General features: G+C 37.7%; 1 protein-coding gene across 3 annotated transcripts in view; it reads left to right on the top strand.

Moving 5' to 3' along the window:
- The window catches only part of BRD10 (bromodomain containing 10), a 105,800-nt gene extending 83,494 nt beyond the window's left edge, over positions 1-22,306 (top strand). For all 3 annotated transcript variants that reach the window (XM_042243431.2, XM_042243430.2, XM_027964543.3), the window contains 3 exons: positions 11,563-11,678; positions 16,716-16,906; positions 18,028-22,306. In XM_042243431.2, coding sequence (XP_042099365.1) covers positions 11,563-11,678; positions 16,716-16,906; positions 18,028-21,668 — 3,948 coding nt within the window. In that variant the 3' untranslated portion in view covers positions 21,669-22,306. The remainder of the gene's footprint in view (positions 1-11,562; positions 11,679-16,715; positions 16,907-18,027) is intronic.
- Positions 22,307-22,346: the final 40 nt, after the last annotated feature.

Here is a 22,346-nt window from a genome sequence, read left to right as displayed (position 1 = left end):
TTGTTTTCCTCTTTTCTTCCTTCTAGATGTTCAGTGTCCCCAGCATCAGTAGATTGCCAATTCCCTCTCCTCGCAACACCCCAGCCAGTATTAATGCTGGTCTGTCATACCCATCCCAGATTACTGCAGCAGAATGGAGTTTTTCTTTAGTTGTAAGGTAAGTTTCCCTCCCCATTCATTTCACACAAAGAGACTTAGCTTTCCATTTTACAATATTGTGTAGTTTTGTAAGTTTTTTCAGAGTATCTTTTCTCTTGTGGTTCCTTAGGTTATTAACATATCACATTATAAAGCTTATAAAACTGCATAATATAATAAAGCACTTATCTTGTGACCATAGACGAACTCCTTGTTGTAGTAATCCCTATCAGGTTATAAAAACTTTAGTATTTGACAGTTGAGCCATCTCATGGAAAGGGAGCTGGCAATCTACAGCTGCTGTGGACATTGGATGAGAAAATATTGAAAGGTAAGCCTCAAATTTAGATCATACTGTGTACTTTTGGTTCCATGGTATGTGCTTGAATTCATACTTCACGTTAAACTTTATAGTAAATTTATAAAGAAAGATATATCACTCTCTTCTTTTTAAAGAGACCATCAGTAAATATTTGGATTATTAAGTTCATGTAACATATTGGGATTATTTTGGAAACATTTTTTATTCCTGAAAATAGAATTCTAATTATTAAAAATAGTTCATTTATCCCCATATTGACATACCTGTTTATAAAGAAAAGTCAGGACTAAACTTATATACGTAAAGCTTATAAAATGTATTTTTTATTATAGAAACAGTTATAACACTGTTCCACAAATAACCATTTACTCCTTAATCTTCCTACCTACCATCTTTTTTTTCTGTTCTTTTTTTTTTTTTTAAGTTGGAGGCTAATTACTTTACAATATTATGGTGGTTTTTGCCATACATTCACATGAATCAGCCATGGGTGTACATGTGTTCCCCATCCTGAACCTCCATCCCACCTCCCTCCCCATCCCATCCCTCTGGGTCATCCCAGTGCACCAGACCTGAGCACCCTGTCTCATGTATCGAACCTGGACTGGCAGTCTGTTTCACATATGATAATATACATGTTTCAATGCTATTCTCTCAAATCATCCCACCCTCGCCTTCTCCCACAGAATCCAAAAATCTGTTCTTTACATCTGTGTCTCTTTCGCTGTCTCGCATATAGGGTCACTGTTACCATCTTTCTAAATTCCATATATATGCATTAATATACCATATTGGTGTTTTTCTTTCTGACTTAATTTGCTCTGTATAATAGGCTCCAGTTTCATCCACCTCATTAGAACTGATTCAAATGCATTCTTTCTAATGGCTGAGTAATATTCCATTGTGTATATGTACCACAGCTTTCTTATCCATTCGTCTGCCGATGGACATCTAGGCTGCTTCCGTGTCCTGGCTATTGTAAACAGTGTTGTGATGAACATTGGGGTACCCGTGTCTCTTTCAGTTCTGGTTTCCTCGGTGTGTATGCCCAGCAGTGGGATTGCTGGGTCGTATGGCAGTTCTGTTTCCAGTTTTTTTAAGGAATCTCCACACTGTTCTCCATAGTGGCTGTACTAATTTGCATTCCCACCAGTGGTGTAAGAGGATTCCTTTTTCTCTGTACCCTCTCCAGGATTTATTGTTTGTAGACTTTTTGATAGCAGCCATTCTGACCTGCGTGAGATAGTATCTCATTGTGGTTTTGATTTGCATTTCTCTGATAATGAGTGATGTTGAGCATCTTTTCATGTGTTTGTTAGACATCTATATGTCTTCTTTGGAGAAATGTCTGTTTAGTTCTTTGGCTCATTTTTTGATTGGGTTGCTTAATTTTCTGGAATTGAGCTGCAAGAGTTGCTTCTATATTTTTGTGATTAACTCTTTGTCAGTACTTCATTTGCTATTATTTTTTCCCATTCTGAGGCTGTCTTTACACTTTGCTTATAGTTTCCTTCGTTGTGCAAAAGCTTTTAAGTTTAATTAGAACCCATTTGTTTATTTTTGCTTTTATTTCCATTACTCTGAGAGGTGGGTCATAGAGGATCCTGCTATGATTTACGTCAGAAAGTGTTTTGCCTGTTTTTCTCTAGGAGTTTAATAGTTTCTGGTCTTACATTTAGATCTTTAATCCATTTTGAGTTTATTTTTCTGTATGCTGTTAGAAAGTGTTCTCAGTTCAGTTCAGGTCAAATGCTCAGAAGTATTGGAGGTTCAGCTTCAACATCAGTCCTACCAGTGAACACCCAGGACTGATTTCCCTCAGGATGGACTGGTTGGATCTCTTTGCAGTCCAAGGGACTCTCAAGAGTCTTCTCCAACACCACAGTTCAAAAATATCAAATCTTTGGCACTCAGCTTTCTTTATAGTCAACTCTCACATCCATACACGACCGCTGAAAAACCATAGCCTTGACTAGACTGACCTTTGTTGACAAAGTAATGTCTCTGCTTTTTAATGTGCTGTCTAGGTTGGTCATACGGAGAAGGTGATGGCACCCCACTCCAGTACTCTTGCCTGGAGAATCCCATGGATGGAGGAGCCTGGTAGGCTGCAGTCCATGGGGTTGCTAGGAGTTGGACACGACTGAGCAACTTAACTTTCACTTTTCACTTTCATGCATTGGAGAAGGAAATGGCAACCCACTCCAGTGTTCTTGCCTGGAGAATCCCAGGGACGGGGGAGCCTGGTGGGCTGCCGTATATGGGGTAGCACAGTCGGACACGACCAAAGTGACTTAGCAGGTTGGTCATAACTTTCCTTCCAAGGAGTAAGTGTCTTTTAATTTCATGGCTGCAATCACCATCTGCAGTGATTTTGGAGCCCCCCAAAATAAAGTCAGCCACTATTTCCACTGTTTCCCCATCTATTTCCCATGAAGTGATGGAACCGGATGCCATGATCTTCGTTTTCTGAATGTTGAGCTTTAAGCCAACTTTTCACTCCTCTTTCACTTTCGTCAAGAGGCGCTTTAGTTCTTCTTCACTTTCTGCCATAAGGGTGGTGTCATCTGCATATCTGAGGTTATTGATATTTCTCCCAGCAATCTTGATTCCAGCTTGTGCTTCATCCAGCCCAGTGTTTCTCATGATGTACTCTGCATATAAGTTAAATAAGCAGGGTGACAATATACAGCCTTGACATGTTCCTTTTCCTATTTGGAACCAGTCTGTTGTTCCATGTCCAGTTCTAACTGTTGCTTCTTGACCTGCATAAAGGTTTCTCAAGAGGCAGGTCAGGTGGTCTGGAATTCCCATCTCTTTCAGAATTTTCCACAGTTTATTGTGACCCACACAGTCAAAGGCTTTGGCATAGTCAATAAAGCAGAAATAGATATTTTTCTGGAACTCTCTTGCTTTTTTGATGATCCAGCAGATGTTGGCAATTTGATCTCTAGTTCCTCTGCCTTTTCTAAAACCAGCTTGAACATCTGGAAGTTCACAGTTCATGTATTGCTGAAGCCTGGCTTGGAGAATTTTAAGCATTACTTTACTAGCGTGTGAGATGAGTGCAGTTGTGTAGTAGTTTGAGCATTCTTTGGCATTGCCTTTCTTTGGGATTGGATTGAAAACTGATGTTTTCCAGTCCTGTGGCCACTGCTGACTTTTCCAAATTTGCTGTCATATTTGGTGCAGAACTTTCACAGCATCATCTTTCAGGATTTGAAGTAGCTCAACTGGAATTCCATCACCTCCACTAGCTTTGTTCGTAGTGATGCTTTCTAAGGCCCACTTGACTTCACATTCCAGGATATCTGGCTCTAGGTGAGTGATCACACCATCGTGGTTATCTGGGTCATGAAGATCTTTTTGTACAGTTCTTCTGTGTATTCTTGCCACCTCTTCTTAATATCTTCTGCTTCTGTTAGGTTCATACCATTTCTGTCCTTTATCAAGCCCATCTTTGCATGAAATGTTCCCTTGGTATCTCTAATTTTCTTGAAGAGATCTCTAGTCTTTCCCTTTCTATTGTTTTCCTCTATTTCTTTGCGTTGGTCACTGAGGAAGGCTTTCTTATCTCTCCTTGCTATTCTTTGGAACTCTGCATTCAGATGCTTATATCTTTCCTTGTCTCCTTTGCTTTTTGTTTCTCTTCTTTTCATAGCTATTTGTAAGGCCTCCCCAGACAGCCATTTTGCTTTTTTGCATTTCTTTTTCTTGGGGATGGTCTTGATTCCTGTCTCCTGTACAGTGTCACGAACCTCTGTCCATAGTTCATCAGGCACTCTGTCTATCAGATCTAGTCCCTTAAGTCTATTTCTCACTTCCACCGTATAGTCATAAGGGATTTTATTTAGGTCATAACCAAGTGATCTAGTGGTTTTCTCCACTTCCTTCAATTTAAGTCTGAGTTTGGCAATAAGGAGTTAATGATCTGAGCCACAGTCAGCTCCCAGTCTTGTTTTTGCTGACTGCATAGAGCTTTTCCATCTATGGCTGCAAAGAATATAATCAGTCTGATTTCAGTACTGACCATCTGGTGATGTCCATGTGTAGAGTCTTCTCTTGTGTTGTTGGAAGAGGGTGTTTGCTATGACCAGTGCATTCTCTTGGCAGAACACTTATTAGCCTTTGCCTGCTTTATTCTGTACTCCAAGGCCAAATTTGCCTTACTCCAGGTATTTCTTGACTTCCTAGTTTTGCATTCCAGTCCCCTATAATGAAAAGGACATCTTTTTGGGTGTTAGTTCTAAAAAGTGTTCTAGTTTCATTCTTTTACATGTGGTTGACCAGTTTTCCCAGCACCACTTGTTAAAGAGAGTATCTTTTCTCCATTGTATATTCTTGCCTCATTTGTCAAAGATAAGGTGTCCATAGGTGTGTGGATTTATCTCTGGGCTTTCTATTTTGTTCCATTGATCTATGTTTCTGTTTTTGTGCCAGTACCATACTGTCTTGATGATTGTACCTTTGTAGTAGAGCCTGAAGTCAGGCAGGTTGATTCCTCCAGTTCCATTCTTCTTTCTCAAGATTGCTTTGGCTATTCAAGGTTTTTTGTATTTCCGTGCAAATTGTGAAATTATTTGTTCTAGTTCTGTGAAAAATACTCTTGGTAGCTTGATAGGGATTACACTGAATCTGTAGATTTCTTTGGGTAGTATACTCATTTTCACTATGTTGATTCTTCTGATCTGTGAACATGGTATATTTCTCCATCTATTTGTGTCATCTTTGATTTCTTTCATCAGTGTTTTATAGTTTTCTATATATAAGTCTTTTGTTTCTTTAGGTAGTAGATTTATTCCTAAGTATTTTATTCTTTTCGTTGCAATGGTGAATGGAATTGTTTCTTTAATTTCTCTTTCTGTTTTCTCATTGTTAGTGTATAGGCATGCAAGAGATTTCTGTGTGTTAATTTTATATCCTGTAACTTTACTATATTCATTGATTAGCTCTAGTAATTTTCTGGTGGCGTATTTAGGGTTTTCTATGTAGAGGATCATGTCATATGCAAACAGTGAGAGTTTTACTTCTTCTTTTCCAATTTAGATTCATTTCTTTTTTTTCTCTGATTGCTGTGGCTAAAACTTCCAAGACTATGATGAATAGTAGCGGTGAGACTGGGCATCCTTATCTTGTTCCTGACTTTAGGGGAAATGCTTTCAGTTTTTCACCATTGAGTATGTTTGCGGTGGGTTTATCATATATGGCTTTTATTATGTTGAGGTATGTTCCTTCTATGCCTGCTTTCTGGAGAGTTTTTATTGTAAATGGATGTTGAATTTTGTCAGAGGCTTTTGCTCTGAGATAATCATATGGTTTTTATCTTTCAATTTGTTAATGTGATGTGTCACATTGATTGATTTGTGAATATTGACAAAACCTGCATCCCTGGGATAAAGCCCACTTGGTCATGATGTTGATCTTTTTAATGTGTTGTTGGATTCTGTTTGCTAGAATTTTGTTAAGGATGTTTGCATCCATGTTCATCAGTGATACTGACCTGTAGTTTTCTTTTTTTGTGGCGTCTTTGTCTGGTTTTGGTATTAGGGTGATGGTGGCCTCATAGAATGAGTTTGGAAGTTTACCTTCCTCTGCAATTTTCTGGAAGAGTTTGAGTAGGATAGGTGTTAGCTCATCTCTAAATTTTTGTCTACCTACCATCTTTATCTTTTATTCTGTATTGATCAGTGCAGATGAAGATTGTAAGAGCCTTTCTGATTTTCATTGTAGCCATATCCTCTCATGTATTTGGAGATGGGGAGCTTGCTGTTTTCCTTGTTTTTTAATTCACTTTTAAACTTTAGATCACCATAGTTTTAAGTACTATTTTAACTAAAGTAAATTTTAGAGATTTTAATATTTGCATCACAGAGATATGTAAATATAGGAATTACACAATACAGTCTGTTCTTTAGGGACTGTCTATATGTAAGCCAGGAGAAGTGGCTTTGTGCAGTGGAAGGAAAGTGGATTTTAGCATTCAGGAGATCTAAAGTTCTAAAGTCTTCTCCCACCTACATGTACTTCTCTGTTTACCTTAGACATTTTCCATCTGTAAAATTATGTCTGCTAAATTCCCTTTAGCTTTAAAAATTTCATCCTAGAAGCATGATAGTTTTTCCTTTCTCTGTGTATATAAAGTTGGTCAGTCAGAAGTTCAGGAAATACTTACTTAATTTTAAATGGATTTTTATTTTATATTAGATCTAAGTTAAGTCAGATTATTACCATTTGGCTAACTTTATTTAAAAATTCATAAGTTCTCTACATTAGTTTCATTGTATACTGTGATACTCTTGAGATCAGCACTGGGTAGAAAAGAACATACTGTTTTAAATCCATTTAGGTTATATTGACCAAAGAAGATAATAAATGAAACAAGCAGTGTGAGTTTCTCTTTTACTGTCAAGTGATTAAAGTATACAGCTGCATCAAACACCAGTCCCAGAGCAGTGAGTCTGAATTTTTTTTAAACATGTCCCACCTCTTGATCGATAACACACGTACCCCCTGGCAGATATAGGGATGCCCTTTTGTTGAGGTCATTATAGCCTTTATGTGTATCTTCTTGTCAAACATTTTATCAGCCTTTACTTTCTGTAATTTGTGTTATGAAAATAATAAACTTTTTTTGAAATACAGTGATTAAATAGGCATTTTCAAATATAAATTAGGAGCCATACCATCACTACCCCAAGTTGCAAATATGTAGACTAAAGAAAGGGGAGAAGGCCAAAAAAACATATATATAAAGTTAAAAGGCCTTAGACATTTACAAACAGGTCAGTAGGTGAAACAGAGTTATACAAAAGTTAGATCTCTATTCTCTGATGAGTATATATGACCCCGTCCCTGTATGCTGTTAGTTCAGTCATATATTTTCTGGACATTAGATTAATTAAAATTTAGTAACCAAAATAAAATCAAAAGGTAAAGTCTTCCTAATATGTTTCAAATTCTTTCCTGTAAAAATTAATATTGTAATTTAGTCAAGACACAAACAGAGCTAATAAATGTCTTGAAATAGTATCCAGTTACACAGTCTCCACTTCATGTGCCTCAACTACCTAGTCCTAAACATCCTGCAGTTCTGTTAATTCTGTATTCCCTACTCTACCACCACTATGCTAACTTATACAGCAGCCATACTGCCTAGGTTGACTCAAATCTGTCATTCTTCTTCGTATTAACTTCCAGTTAATAACTGGGGGAAGGCATGGCTGTCCACTCCAGTATTCTTGCCTAGAGAATCTCATGGATAAGAGCCTGGTGGGCTATACAGTTCATAGGGTCGCAAAGAATCTGACACAACTGATGTGACTTAGCTTGCACACACAATAAGGAATTCAGCATGCTGGCACCCCGTAGTCTTTTAACACTTTTCCACTTAATTATACCAGGAAGAGCATATTCTCCCCGCTTCATTCCTTATATCTTTCCTCTTTCTGCTTTCCTTAACTTCAGTTCAGTTTAGTTCAGTTGCTCAGTCGTGTCCGACTCTTTGTGACTCCATGGACTTAAGGACAACAGGCCTCCATGTCCATCACCAACTCGGAGAGCTTTCTCAAACTCACGTCCATCAAGTTGGTGATGCCATCCAACCATCTCCTTCTCTGCCGTCCCCTTCTCATCAGGGTCTTTTCTAATTAGTCAGTTCTTCGAATCAGGTGGCCAAAGTATTGGAGTTTCAGCTTCAGCATCAGTCCTTCCAATGAATATTCAGGACTGATTTCCTTTAGAACTGACTGATTTGATCTCCTTGCAATCCAAGGGACTCTCAAGAGTCCTCTCCAACACCACAGTTCAAAAGCATAAATTCTTCAGCACTTTTTAGCTTTCTTTATGGTCCAACTCTTACACCAACTCTCACATCCATACATGACTACTGGAAAAACCACAGCTTTGACTAGACAGACCTTTGTTGGCAAAGGAGTGTCTCTGCTTTTTAATATGCTGTCTAGGTTGGTCGTAGCTTTTCTTCCAAGAAGCAAGCATCTTTTAATTTCACGGCTGCAGTCACCGTCTGCAGTGATTTTGGAGCCCCCCAAAATAGTCTCTCACTGTTTCCCCATCTATTTGCCATGAAGTGATGGGACCAAATGCCATGATCTTAGTTTTCTGAATGTTGAGTTTTAAGCCAACTTTTTCATTCTCCTCTTTGATTTTCATCAAGAGGCTCTTTAGTTCCTCTTTGCTTTCTGCCATAAGGGTGAGTGTTTTCTGTGTATCTGAGGTTAATTTATATTTATCCCGGCAATCATGATTCCAGCTTGTGCTTCATCCAGCCTGGCATTTTGTATGATGTACTCTGCATGTAAGTTAAATAAGCAGGGTGAAATACACAGCTTTGAGGTACTCCTTTCCCAATTTGGAACCAGTCTGTTGTTCCATGTCCGATTCTAACTGTTGCTTCTTGACCTGTATACAGATTTCTCAGGAGTCAGGTTAGGTTGTCTGGTATTCCCATCTCTTGAAGAATTTTCCACCATTTGTTGTGATCTACACAGTCAAAGGCTTTGGCGTAGTTAATAAAGCAGAAGTAGATGTTTTTCTGGAGCTCTCTTGCTTTATTGATGATTCAACGGTTGTTGGCAATTTGATCTTTGGTTCCTCTGCCTTTTCTAAATCTCGCTTGAACATCTGGAAGTTCACAGTTCATGTAGTGTTGAAGCCTGGCTGGGAGAATTTTGAGCATTACTTTGCTAGCGTGTGAGATGAGTGCAATTGTGCAGTAGTTTGAATATTCTTTGGCATTGCCTTTCTTTGGGATTGGAATGAAAACGGACCTTTTCCAGTCCTGTTGCCACTGCTGAGTTTTCCAAATGTGTTGGCATATTGAGTGCAGCACTTTAACAGCATCATCTTCCTGGTGGCTCAGCTGGTTAAGAATCTGCCTGCAATGCAGAAGACCTGGGTTCAATCCCTGGGTTGGGAAGATCCCCTGGAGAAAAACAGCTACCCTCTCCAGTATCCTGGCCTGTATAATTCCATGGACTGTATAAGCCATAGGGTCACAAAGAGTTGAACATGACTGAGCGACTTTCCCTCTTTAGCTTAGGAAAAGTTTATTTCTACAGTCACCATTTCACTTTTGAACCAAATAGAAGTTGAGATGTAGAAAAAGGAATGTTGTTAATACGCCTTAAAGGGAATAGTCTTCTCCATCTACCTAGTTTCTATTTTTTATTGAAACAAAATCTTAACCTCATTCCAAAAAGAATTTAGGGTGACTATCATCTGCCTTTTCATCTTCCTCAGATAGCTTTCCATAGGTTAAAAGTTTTTTTTTTGCTAAGTTTTATTGTTCATAGTCTAGTAGTTTTACTTTCATGGGTTAGAATAAGTGCTTTATACTACCTCATAACATTCCTTTGAGAAAAATAACTTGAGGTATAACTTGTTGTTAGTTGGGTCCTTTTAGAAAGCTTTTTGACAAGATGTCTATTCAAGTTAGTATATTATATGAAATAAAAATTAACTTTTCTTGAAATTTTTCACTTATTATAATTTGTTGTGCTGCTAAGAAGACACAAATAAAGTTGGGAATTTTATGCACAGATTAGTATATGGTTTACTCTGCTGCTGCTGCTAAGTCACTTCAGTCGTGTCCGACTCTGTGTGACCCCATAGATGGCAGCCCACCAGGCTCTCCCGAACCTGGGATTCTGCAAGCAAGAACCCTGGAGTGGGTTGCGATTTCATTCTCCAATGCATGAAAGTAAAAAGTGAAAGTGAAGTCGCTCAGTCGTGTACAAATCTTAGTGACCCCATGGACTGCAACCTACCAGGCTCCTCTGTCCTGCAGGCAGGAGTACTGGAGTGGGATGCTATTGCCTTCTCCTATGCTTTACTATAGGGAGTGGTTATTTTTCTGCCTTAATATTCTGCCTGTATGCAAATGTAACTCAGAGTTCCTGTGGGATGAAATCTAGTTTTATGCAGGTTAAATGCGATCTGTAACATTTACTTGTATGTTTTTGTTATAAAAGAAGTAAAATGAGTGGACTGTGTGGTATGTAAATTATATCTCAAAGCTGTTTACCAAATAAAAATTACAACATGGTTATATAACAGTAAGTGATAATAGTGATAGTGGTGGTGATGTTGATAGATGTGGAGAAGTTGCTTACCTAAAGATATAACTTCTATAATCTTATTGTTTCTATGGTATACAAATGATTTTATGGGTACAGTGAAATATATCTTTACTAGAGGTTTTTATAACCTGTGTCAGACTGAATTTATGTGATACAGTTTTTAAGAGGTAGTGATACAGTTAGTTCTAGAACTTGGACTACACCAACAGGCAGATCTGGGTTTAAGTCAGAGAACCTTTAAACAAGTCATTTAATCTCCCTGACCCTTAGTTTCATCATTTGTTAAGTAAGACTAAAAACGCACACACCTTAGAAGGTTTTTGAAACTGCTGTTTCATGTACACACTCATGCTCACTCAGTCTCTCTCTCCCTGTCTCTTTCTCTCCATGTATGAATGAAATACTTAGGATAATACTTAGCAAATGGGGAGGGGGATGTCAAATTATTATCCCTTAATATAGCATAAAAATAATGGAAATGATGACCACTTGTTTGCTTTTCTGTGCTGAAAACATTTTTAAATAAAATAATTGTAAAATTTCCTAAGGAAGTTTGTTAAGAGGACTGCTTTTGGACATGATAACAATTTGGGTTTTTCTCTTTCTTTTTTTTCCCCAGCCTTTTGAAAAAAATCACAAAAGCATTACAGAAATGAGCCATATAATTTACATAATTATATGAATGTTTGTATCTTTACATACATTTTTGTGATTTATTGAATATTTATAATTGACTCAATTAAAAGCTTTAAAAAACCTTTTATGTCCTAGTTTGATTCAATGCGTTTTAGATTTCTCCTGTATAGTTGAAAATCTTTAAAGTATATCGAAGAAGATTTGTTATAGGATATTTTTCTCCTTTCTGCAACCTTCTGAAGAAGAGATTTGTACTTATTTAATGGGTATCAGCATTTTGTTTTTGTTTTTTTTTTACTCAGAAAATAAGTCTTGGTGTTGACTTTTAGATTAAATCTAAAGGATTTACTTTTCAAATTGTGTTTTTAGGGCAAATGGTATCATCGGAGGCAAGCTGTAAAAGAATTGCATAGTACATTGATACGTCTTTTAAACGAATTGCTGCCATGGGAACCAAAGTTAATGAAAGCTTTTCAAAGAAATAGGTAAATCAAGCTTTATTATCTGTTTCACTTAGTTTAACACTCTTACTTTATGATTATGGAAGATGTCCTGGAATTACTAGTGTCCCATTGATTTGTAGTTCAGATATTTTTGATCTTGTGTGCAAGGCACTTCCTAAGTCCTGACAAGGTAATGTTAATTAAACAAAATCCCTACTGTGTGGTTTATATTTTTTTTCCCCTAGTTTATTCGATTGTGTTAAAATGCACAAGTAAAATTCACCATCTTAACTAGTTTTAAGTGTATGGTTCAGTGATATATTTAATACCACTTTTTTTTAACATTCATAATGTTGTGTTTCTCTCAGCCCATCATTCATCTACAGAACTCTTCATCTTGTGAAACTGAAGCTCTGTACCTTCCTTCCCCCACCCCCTAGCAACCACCATTGTACTTTCCGTGTCTATGATTTTGACTACTCTAAGTTCAGTTCAGTTCAGTCACTCAGTCGTGTCCCACTCTTTGCGACCCCATGAATTGCAGCATGCCAGGCGTTCCTGTCCATCACCCACTCCAAGAGCACACTCAGACTCACGTCCATCAAGTCGGTGATGCCATCCAGCCATCTCATCCTCTGTCATCCCCTTCTCCTCCTGCCCCCAATCCCTCCCAGCATCAGAGTCTTTTCCAATAAGTCAGCTATTCGCAAGAGGTGACCAAAGTACTGGAGTTTCAGCTTTAGCATCAATCCTTCCAAAGAACACCCAGGACTGATCTCCTTTAGAATAGACTGATTGGATCTCTTTGCAGTCCAAGGGACTCTCAAGAGTCTTCTCCAACACCACAGATCAAAAGCATCAATTCTTTGGCGCTCAGCTTTCTTCACAGTCCGACTCTCACATCCATACATGACTACTGGAAAAACCATGGCCTTGACTTGATGGGCCTTTGCTGGCAAAGTAATGTTTCTGCTTTTGAATATGCTATCCAGGTTGGTCGTAACTTTCCTTCCAAGGAGTAAGCATCTTTTAATTTCATGGCTACAGTCACCATCTGCAGTGATTTTGGAGCCCCCCCCAAAATGAAGTCATCCACTGTTTCTACTGTTTCCCCATCTATTTGCCATGAACTGATGGGACCAGATGCCATGATCTTCGTTTTCTGAATGTTGAGCTTTAAGCCAACTTTTTCACTCTCCTCTTTCACTTTCATCAAGAGTCTTTTTAGCTCCTCTTCACTTTGTGCCGTAAGGGTGGTGTCACCTGTAGGTATGACCTAAATCAAATCCCTTATGATTACAGTGTAAGTGAGAAATAGATTTAAGGGACTAGATCTGATAGATAGAGTGCTTGATGAACTGTGGATGGAGGTTTGTGACATTGTACAGGAGACAGGGATCAAGACAGGGATCCATCCCCATAGAAAAGAAATACAAAAAAGCAAAATGGCTGTCTGGGGAGGCCTTACAAATAGCTGTGAAAAGAAGGGAAGTGAAAAGCAAAGGAGAAAAGGAAAGATAAAAGCATCTGAATGCAGAGTTCCAAAGAATAGCAAGAAGAGATAAGAAAGCCTTCCCCCTCAGCGATCAATGCAAAGAAATAGAGGAAAACAACAGAATGGGAAAGACTCTTCAAGAAAATTAGAGATATGAAGGGACTGTTTCATGCATAGATGGGCTCGATAAAGGACGGAAATGGTAGGGACCTAACAGAAGCAGAAGATATTAAGAAGAGGTGGCAAGAATACACAGAAGAACTGTATAAAAAAGATCTTCACGACCAAGATAATCACGATGGTGTGATCACTCATCTAGAGCCAGACATCCTGGAATGTGAAGTCAAGTGGGCCTTTGAAAGCATCACTCTAAGTACATCATATAATATAAAATACTTGTCTTTTCGTGACTGTCATTATTTCAATTAGCATAATATTTTCAAAGTTCCTCTATTTTGTAGAGTTTACTTCCTTTTAAAGACTGAATGTAAAGAAAAAAAAAGACTCATTTGAAAAGACCCTGATGCTGGGAAAGATTGAAGGCGGGAGGAGAAGGGGACAAAAGAGGATGAGATTGTTGGATGGCATCACCAACTCAATGGACATGAGTTTTAGTAAAGTCCAGGAGTTGGTAATGGACAGGGATGCCTGGCAATCTGCAGTCCATGGGCTCACAAAGAGTCAGACACAACTGAACAACTGAACTGTATATTGCATTTTATGCATATACCACATTTTACTTATTCATTCATCTGTAATGGGCATTTGGGAGGCTTTTCATGTTTTAGTTCTTATGAATAATGCTGCTGTGAACATACGTGTACAAATATCTAAGACCATGGTTTCAAATGTTGGGGATGTATACCTAGAAGTGGACTATGGTAATTCTACTTCTGATTTTTTTCTAAATGAAACAAAGATGAATGTTTTTAATGATAGAAGGTACATTTCACAAAGAAGGTAGACATCATAAACCTGATTTTTTAAGGAACTATCATATTGTTTTCTATAGTGTCTGTACAAGTCTACATTCCCATCATAAGTGTACAAGAGCTTCAGTTTCTCCACATCCTCACCAGCATGTGTTATTTTGTTTTTTTAATAGGCATCCTAATGAGTATAATATATATCACTGTAGTTTGGATTTCCACTTTCCTAATAATGAATGAAATTGAGTACATTTTTTTAAGTGCTTATTGGCAATTTATGTATCTTTGGAGAAACGTCTAGAGATTTTGTTGTTGTTGTTGATTGAATCTCCTTACTAGTTACGTCTATTCAGACAAACTCAAATGTCAGATATGATAAGTGCTGTGAAGAAAAATGAAGCTGGTTAAAGGGAATAAGATATATTTATTTTGCAGATAAATTACAATATGTAAAATAGATAGGCAGTGGAAAGTTGCTGCATGATGTGGGGACTCAAGTCAGGTGCTCTGTGACAACTAGAGGGGTGGGATGAGGTGGGAGGGAGGTTCACGAGGGAAGGAACTTACATATACCTATGGCTGATTCATGTTAATGTAAGGCAGAAGCCAACACAATATTGTAAAGCAATTATCCTATACTTAAAATATTTTACATGTATTTTATTCAAGTATAGTTGATTTACAGTGTTGTGTTGATTTCTGCTATACAGCAAAGTGACTCATCTATATACTGTATTCTTTTTCATCTTTTTCATAATGGTTTATCACAGGATATTGAATATAGTTCACTGTGCTTTACAGAAAAACAAAAAGGAAATACTTGTTTTGGACTTCCCTGGTGGTCCAGTGGTCAAAAATCCATCTGCCACTGCGGGGGACACAGGTTTGACCCCTGGTCCAGGAAGATTTCACTTGCTTTGGAACAGTGAAGCCCGTGGGCCACAACTATTGAAGCCACCATGCTCTAGGCCCCATGTGTTGCGAGTACTGAAGCCTGCACACCCTAGAGCCCATGCTTCTCAACAAGAGAAGCCACTGCAATGAGAAGCCCCCACTCACAACTAGAGAAAGCCCAAGCATGCCAACAAAGTCCCAACACAGCCAAAAATAAATAAATACTTTTTAAAAAAGAAAGAAATGCTTGGCTTAGATGGGATAATGATTGCTTTTTTACAGGATGTTGGATAAAGTTTCCTTGATGAGTTGGTGTTTGAAAAGAGACCTGAAGGAAATAGGGAAGAGAACCATGTGGATATCTAAGATGCAGAAGCTCTAAGGTTGAAAGCATGTTTGACATTTATAGGAAATGCAAAGGGGTGAGAATAAGGAGAGCTGAGTGAATGAAGAGGAAAGTGGTTAGAGTCGAGAGTCAGAGAAATACAGAGAAAGGTAGCCAGATCATGTCTTTTCCAGAGAAATACAGAGAAAGGTAGCCAGATCATGTCTGTTTCTGAATAGACGTAACTAGTAAGGAGATTCAATCAACGACAACAACAAAATCTCTAGACGTTTCTCCAAAGATACATAAATTGCCAATAAGCACTTAAAAAATGTACTCAATTTCATTCATTATTAGGGAAGTGGAAATCCAAACTATAGTGATATACCACATTATACTCATTAGGATGGCTATAAAAAAAAACAAAAAAAAAAAACACAAAAAAAACAGAAAATAATGTCTTTTCAGCAGAAGCAGGGCCTCAGAGGATGAGATGGTTAAATAGCATCACCAACTCATGGACATGAATTTGAGCAAACTCAAAGATACTATGAGTTAAGTATCTTTGTACACATAAGTAAACTGATGCTTAGAAAGTTTAAGGAACTTGTCTGAAGTCTTACAACTGTTAAGTGACAGAGGTGAGATTTAAACTCCGGTATGCACAGATAGGGATTTGTAGCAAAAGTAAATTAGAGAATGTATGTTCAGATTTTTTTAAACAAACAAAATAAAGATTAAAGTAGAACAGAAAAACTCAATTGAAAGCAAATGAATAATAAAGGATTTCTAAAATACCATGCAATCACTTGGAAATGTTTCTATCTCTTGCAGTCTCATAGAAACATAAGTACTATGTTTTTATGTGAAAAGGATCACTTTCCAGCTTTGTGAAAAATCACTTTCCAGCTTTGTTTCCCTATACTTAAAAAAAAAATTCTAGTGAGACCCAAGGTTTAGATAGGATTGCTTTCAGTATTAAATGAAGGATTATTTTTGTTTATTACTCTTTGTAGAAGTCAAAAATAATAAATTTTGTTTCTTAGAATTTTTTGATTAACGCTTTTAAGTGACCTTTTAAATAGTATTATAATCAATTTTAAGACTATCTCAAGTCTATTTCTGTCAGTGCAGCTAGAAAAAAAAAGTTAATCTTTTTCACATTTTCACACTTAATAGGTCTCCCAGTAGCCTTTAAAATGATAGTGGGTGGTATGTGCAAATACTTTACAGATACAATCTTTAAGCTTCCTATGCCTACACCCTGTGTTGTGTCTTCTTGAACAATCATCATTGACATCTTACACACACTTGATTAAAATATAGGTTTAGTGACTTAATTGAAAATACTGAAATAAATAGTTTGAAATGTTGAGTTACTTTGGCTTCCAAGAGATTAACACATATGTATTTTTATGCTGAATATTTTATTTCAGGAGTCGCCTAAAGAAAGACTATGATGATTTTAGAAGACAGCCTGATCATGATAAATTTGCTAGAGAACTGTGGACTAGTGAAGAAGGTGAAGGAGATCCTGGAAGAGAAACCTCTAAAGTAGAAATCAGTAGCAAGTCTGTAGACACCACAGAACCTCTGGATATCCTGGAGAAGGATCATTTTGATTCAGGTGGGCATTCAAACTTTCTTTAAATCAACACTACAAGCACAAAGAGAAATTTTAGTATCTTTTGTGGAGATAGAAGATAGTCTGATTAATGAGGTTTATTGATTGGGGAAATCTGTTATGTTTGAAGGTGTGTGAATGTCTTATTAAAGGTTCTTTGGAGTCATTATTACTGTTCTGGGAGTTTCTGGAACCAGTACCTGACTCCAAACTAGGCATGTTATTGCTCAGTACAGACCACACATCGTTAATATACAATCCCTTTGAAATAGGTGTATCCTCTTCCTTTTACTGTTATTATTTTTGAAACAATATATCTGATGTTTGCTTAAATGGAACTTGGCAAGTCCCTAATAACTGTGAAGAGTTTTTTGTTTTTGTTTTTTATGTTGATGACCTAATGTGACTAGAATGGACACCTCATTCTTATAAGGATGCTGGATAAGATTATCTTCCTTTCAGTTTGTCAGATTATATTATTCTATAAATCCAGTTAAATAACTTTCCTTAGTTATCTGATAGGTATGAAAATTTGTGCTTAGAAATGTATTAACCTATTACATTTCATGTCTTTGGTGAATTGAAAAGGTGTAACTTCTCATCAGCCCAGTTTAACCAGATATGAACATAAATTTTTTACTGTAGGAATAATTGAACAGCAGAAAAAAACTGAATGTTTTTTATTCTTTACAGTCTCTCTCTAAAAAGAAAAAAAGGTAGGGAGAAACATCTCTCTTTGATATGAAGATTTCTCTGTCTAAAAGAAGAAAAGTAGTCTAGTAGAGTACTAGTCTACTCTAAATTCTGAGCCCTAATTGCTGGCTTGAGTATCTCAAGTTGTAAAGTTTCCTTTTACACTTGTATTGGCAGCAGAATCTGACCAAAAATAATTTTCTCACTAATAATATGTTGTTCTTGGGAATGGTTACAATATCAGGATAACCATGTCAATGGTCTCCTTACCTTAATTTCCATCAGTGGTACTGAGACTTTTGAATCATACTACAGTTTTTCTAATAAATTGCTGGATCAAAGATTGACTTTCTGTTTTTATAACTGATCTTATCATTGCTATTCAGTTGTTGTTTTATATAAACAAAATGCTTGTTTTTTATCATTTTCAGATGATATGAAATTGTCAGAAATAGATTTTCCTATGGCCAGAAGTAAGTTGTTGAAAAAGGATTTGCCTTCTAAAGATGTACTGAAGACACTGCCTAAAACACTTAAACGACAGTCCAAGCAAATTAGTTACCTGGATGATAGCACAAAAGAGCTTTCCCCAAGGAAGAAAGCAAAGTTAAGCACAAATGAGACAGTGGTTGAGAATGCAGAAGGTGATGTGCAGATGGACTGTTTGAATGAATCAAAGCATACAGAGCCACTGTGTCCAGAGTCGTTTGCCTCATTGGATTCAACACCAGTGTCTACTCTCCAGAAAGGGACCAAACCTATTCAGGCCTTGCTTGCAAAGAATATTGGGAACAAAGTGACCTTAACAAATCAACTGCCCCCTTCCACAGGTAGAAGTGCCCCTGCTGTGGAAAAGCCAGTGATATCTCCTCCAGAAGCAAGCCCCATAAAGCCAGCATTGACCTGCCACACCAGTACAAAAGGTCCTTTACAGATGGTATACAAAATGCCCTGTGGTCAGTGGTTGCCCATAGATCTTCATAACAGCTCTGTAAAGATTCAGATGCAACCTATGCTAGATCCTAAATCAGGAGAAAAAATTATGCAACAGGTTCTCATTCTGCCTAAGAATTTTGTGATTCAGCACAAGGAAGGGAAAGCAGTTGCAAAAGAAATACCACCACTTCAACAAAAAGGTACAGAACAACATGGTTCACCTTTCCCACAGACAGCAAATGTAAACTCTTCTTTACCATCAGTTCTTGTCAACCCAACAGGAACTGTTTCTACACAACTACCTAATACAACTTTCAACAAGACAGTTACCCCTTCGTCAAATGTGAGTAGTGCTAGACCACAGTCTTTGACACCTGTAACCTCCATAAGTAATTTGTTAGCACCACCAGTTAAGACTAGCCAGAGTGAGGCAGGAAAAGTCAAGAACACAGTTTCAGCTGCCGCATTCCCGCAGCCCATTGCTTCACCCACCATTTCCTCAACAGTTCAGCCTCAGTTATCAGCAACAACACTAAATGGATCTACAAATTCCGGTAGTTCCCTCAACTGTTTTGCACAACAAACTGCTGATTCTTCTGAAGCAAAGCAAGAACTGAAAACTGTGTGTATAAGAGATTCACAGTCAATTCTTGTTAGGACACGAGGCGGAAACACTGGAGTTGTAAAAGTACAGACCAATCCAGATCAGAATTCACCCAACAGTTTATCTTCAAGTTCAGTTTTTACTATTGCTCCTCAGCTTCAGGCATTTCTGGTACCAAAATCAACAGCTTCATCATCATCTGCTTTTTCGTCAGTAGCTGGAACAACTGCTACATCTAGTCTCCCATCTTTTGGCCAAGCACCTACTTCTGTTTCCATTCCAGCTGGCTTTAATCCATCCACAGGGAAAAATCTTAAATTTACATTAAGCCAACCTTCCTGCAGTGGTAATTTGGGCCATATGTTAGATAAAACTTCACCCATGCCCTCCTCTCCCTTAAAGTCCTCTGTTTCTTCTAGCCCTCTATTATCATCAACAGCAAATAGTTCAGTAAGTGTAATTAATGTATCAACAGGAAATTTTGGACAAACCAATTCAAATGTTGTTCGTACACCAGCTAAACATCAACAAGTAGATTATGTCACAAAAAGTTACCCTGTTACAAGATCAGAAGCAACAGCAGCAGCAAATGGAGATACTATCAGTGGGACTCCAGTGCAGAAACTTATGCTGGTGTCAGCTCCATCTGTTCTTTCTTCTGGCAGTGGAACTTCGATTAATGTGGCACCAGCACCAACATCTCCAGGTGTTTCTGCCCAGAAATTAGTTTTTATAAATGCTGCAATTCCCAGTGGCACTTCAACCCCAGCTATTGTAGCAGAACCATTAAAACAAGCTCTTCCTTCTCCATTGAGTAAAACATATGTTAAGTCTCCAGAACAGCCCCAGATAGTACTAATTCCATCTACAGTGGGAACACCAATAAAAATAAATTCATCGCCAACTGTGTCTCAGATAAAAGATGTGAAAATTGGGCTAAACATAGGCCAAGCAATTGTTAATACTTCAGGCAGTGTGCCAGCTCTACCGTCAATTAACATACTGCAAAATGTAACCTCAAAAGGAGAAGAAAAAAGTAGCAAGGGCTATGTTTTACCATTGTCAACAAGTGGCAGTTCAATTCCAGTAAGCTCAAATTTTATGAGTCAAAATATTACTCCTGTTAATGAATCAGTGGTTTCTGCTTCAAGAACAGTAAACATGTTTTCAGGAACAGGAGCAAATGTATCTTTGGGTTCTGTTTCAGTGACCTCAACCTCTGCCTCAGTTGGGACACGACCTCCTGTTTTAGTCAGTGGAAATGATACCTCTTCAAGAATTATGCCTAGTTTGTCAAACAGACTTTGCACGTCAAATCTCGGAAACACTGTGGCTATATCAACTGTGAAAACAGGACATCTTGCATCATCTGTTCTGATTTCAACTACACAACCAACAGTGTCTCCGAAATGTCTAACATCAGCTTTGCAAATCCCTGTTACTGTTGCCTTGCCTACACCTGTGACTGTGTCCCCTAAAATAATCAACACAGTTGCACAAGCAGCAACAGTACCAGGAGCCACACGTTCTGTATCTCTTTCTAAAAGACAATCTCGGACTTCGGTCCAGATTCAGTCACCAGGGGTTTCAACTACAGTGCCAACAAATATAAACACAAATAAACCTCAAACTGAATTGCCATCCCTTTCACCAAATCCAGGTAAAATAATTAACATTTCCAATCTTGCTTCTCTCCCAAACCAGCAAATGTCCCCTGCTTTCTTAAAACCAACCCCTAGTTACAGTCCTACTCCAGGTGTCACTGCCATTCACACTGCTACAGCACCGTCAAATGTAACTAGTGTAATAGGGAGTCAGCTCAGTGAACCTTGCATCCAGCAAAAAATAGTCATCAATACCAGTACACCTTTGGCACCTGGTACTCAGATCATGATTAATGGAGCCCGGTTTATTGTTCCACCACAAGGTCTTGGAGCTGGCAGCCATGTTCTTCTTATATCTACTAATCCAAAATATGGACCTCCCTTAGTTCTTAATAGTGGCCAAGGCACTCAGCCTACACCAGTAGATAACCTGGCCCAGAAGATCACACTAGCATCAAATAATTCTTTAAGTGGGCAACCTGTAAAACATTGTCTAAAAAGCTCTACAAAAATTGTAAACTCTCTTGGGAATGCAAGTTCTCTATCCACAGTACCTGCAGCACCACAAATCATAAACCCAACTGCTAAAGTTTCTGTTCCACCTTCTGTACCAACAGTGTCACTGACTTCAGTAATTAAGTCTCCTCCAGCAACTCTTCTGGCTAAGACATCTTTGGTTTCTGCCATTTGTTCTAGTAATCCTCCACTGCCAAGTAACACTTCAGTATTTCATTTGGACACATCAGTCAAAAAACTATTGGTCAGCCCAGAAGGAGCCATTTTGAATACCATAAATACTCCAGCATCTAAGGTTCCTTCAGTCTCTCCATCACTCTCTCAGATTGTATCTGCCAGTCGAAATCCTGCCTCTGTCTTCCCTGCTTTTCAGTCATCTGGCTTAGAGAAGCCTGACACAGCTGCATCTTGAATTTAGACTAAACGAGCCAGTTTTTAAATAATGGGGCATTGTTTTGACTCCCATAAAAATTTTAACTGTTTATTATACTGTTGAAAACATACTATACATAGTTTGTGTGTGTGTTAATGTATCTTTTCATTAGCTTGCAACAAGGCTTTGATTTTCTTGGGGAGGAAAAAATCTGTTCCATTTCGCTCATTGGTATGAGTATGTTTTCAAAGGTTATTTGTTTAAAATAGACAGGATTTACCTGTCTGTATGACATTGAACAGTCAAGTTTGACTAGTTTGGAATAAGCTAGGGTTTTGCACACTTGCATCGACATGTTTCTTCTTGAATTTGGACTGTTGCAGCGTGTATCTCTGATACAATATTCTGTGTCTTTAGTGGAATAATATTTTTGTTTCTGTAAAAAAATAGATATATATATATTTATGCATTGTGAAAATGCAGTCCATTGTGTAAAATTGTACATATCCCTAAATCCTTAACAACCTGTACTAAACTATATGTACAAAGAACTATGCTGTCTTATTTATGTTTTGTTTACATAATGTATAGTTTTTTAAGTATTTTAGTAATTTTGGACCAGTGAACTGTTAGCATCAATGCAGAAGAATCTGCATGTAATAAACTGAGTTGCTGTATTTCCTTGTTTGAATACCATTTTTGAAGTGCGTTCTTGTT

This window comes from Ovis aries, chromosome 2 (genome assembly GCF_016772045.2).
Source record: "Ovis aries strain OAR_USU_Benz2616 breed Rambouillet chromosome 2, ARS-UI_Ramb_v3.0, whole genome shotgun sequence".
Lineage (NCBI taxonomy): Eukaryota > Metazoa > Chordata > Mammalia > Artiodactyla > Bovidae > Ovis > Ovis aries.
The sequence above is the reverse complement of the archived record's forward strand: the minus strand, read 5'-3'. Positions and strand labels throughout refer to the sequence as shown.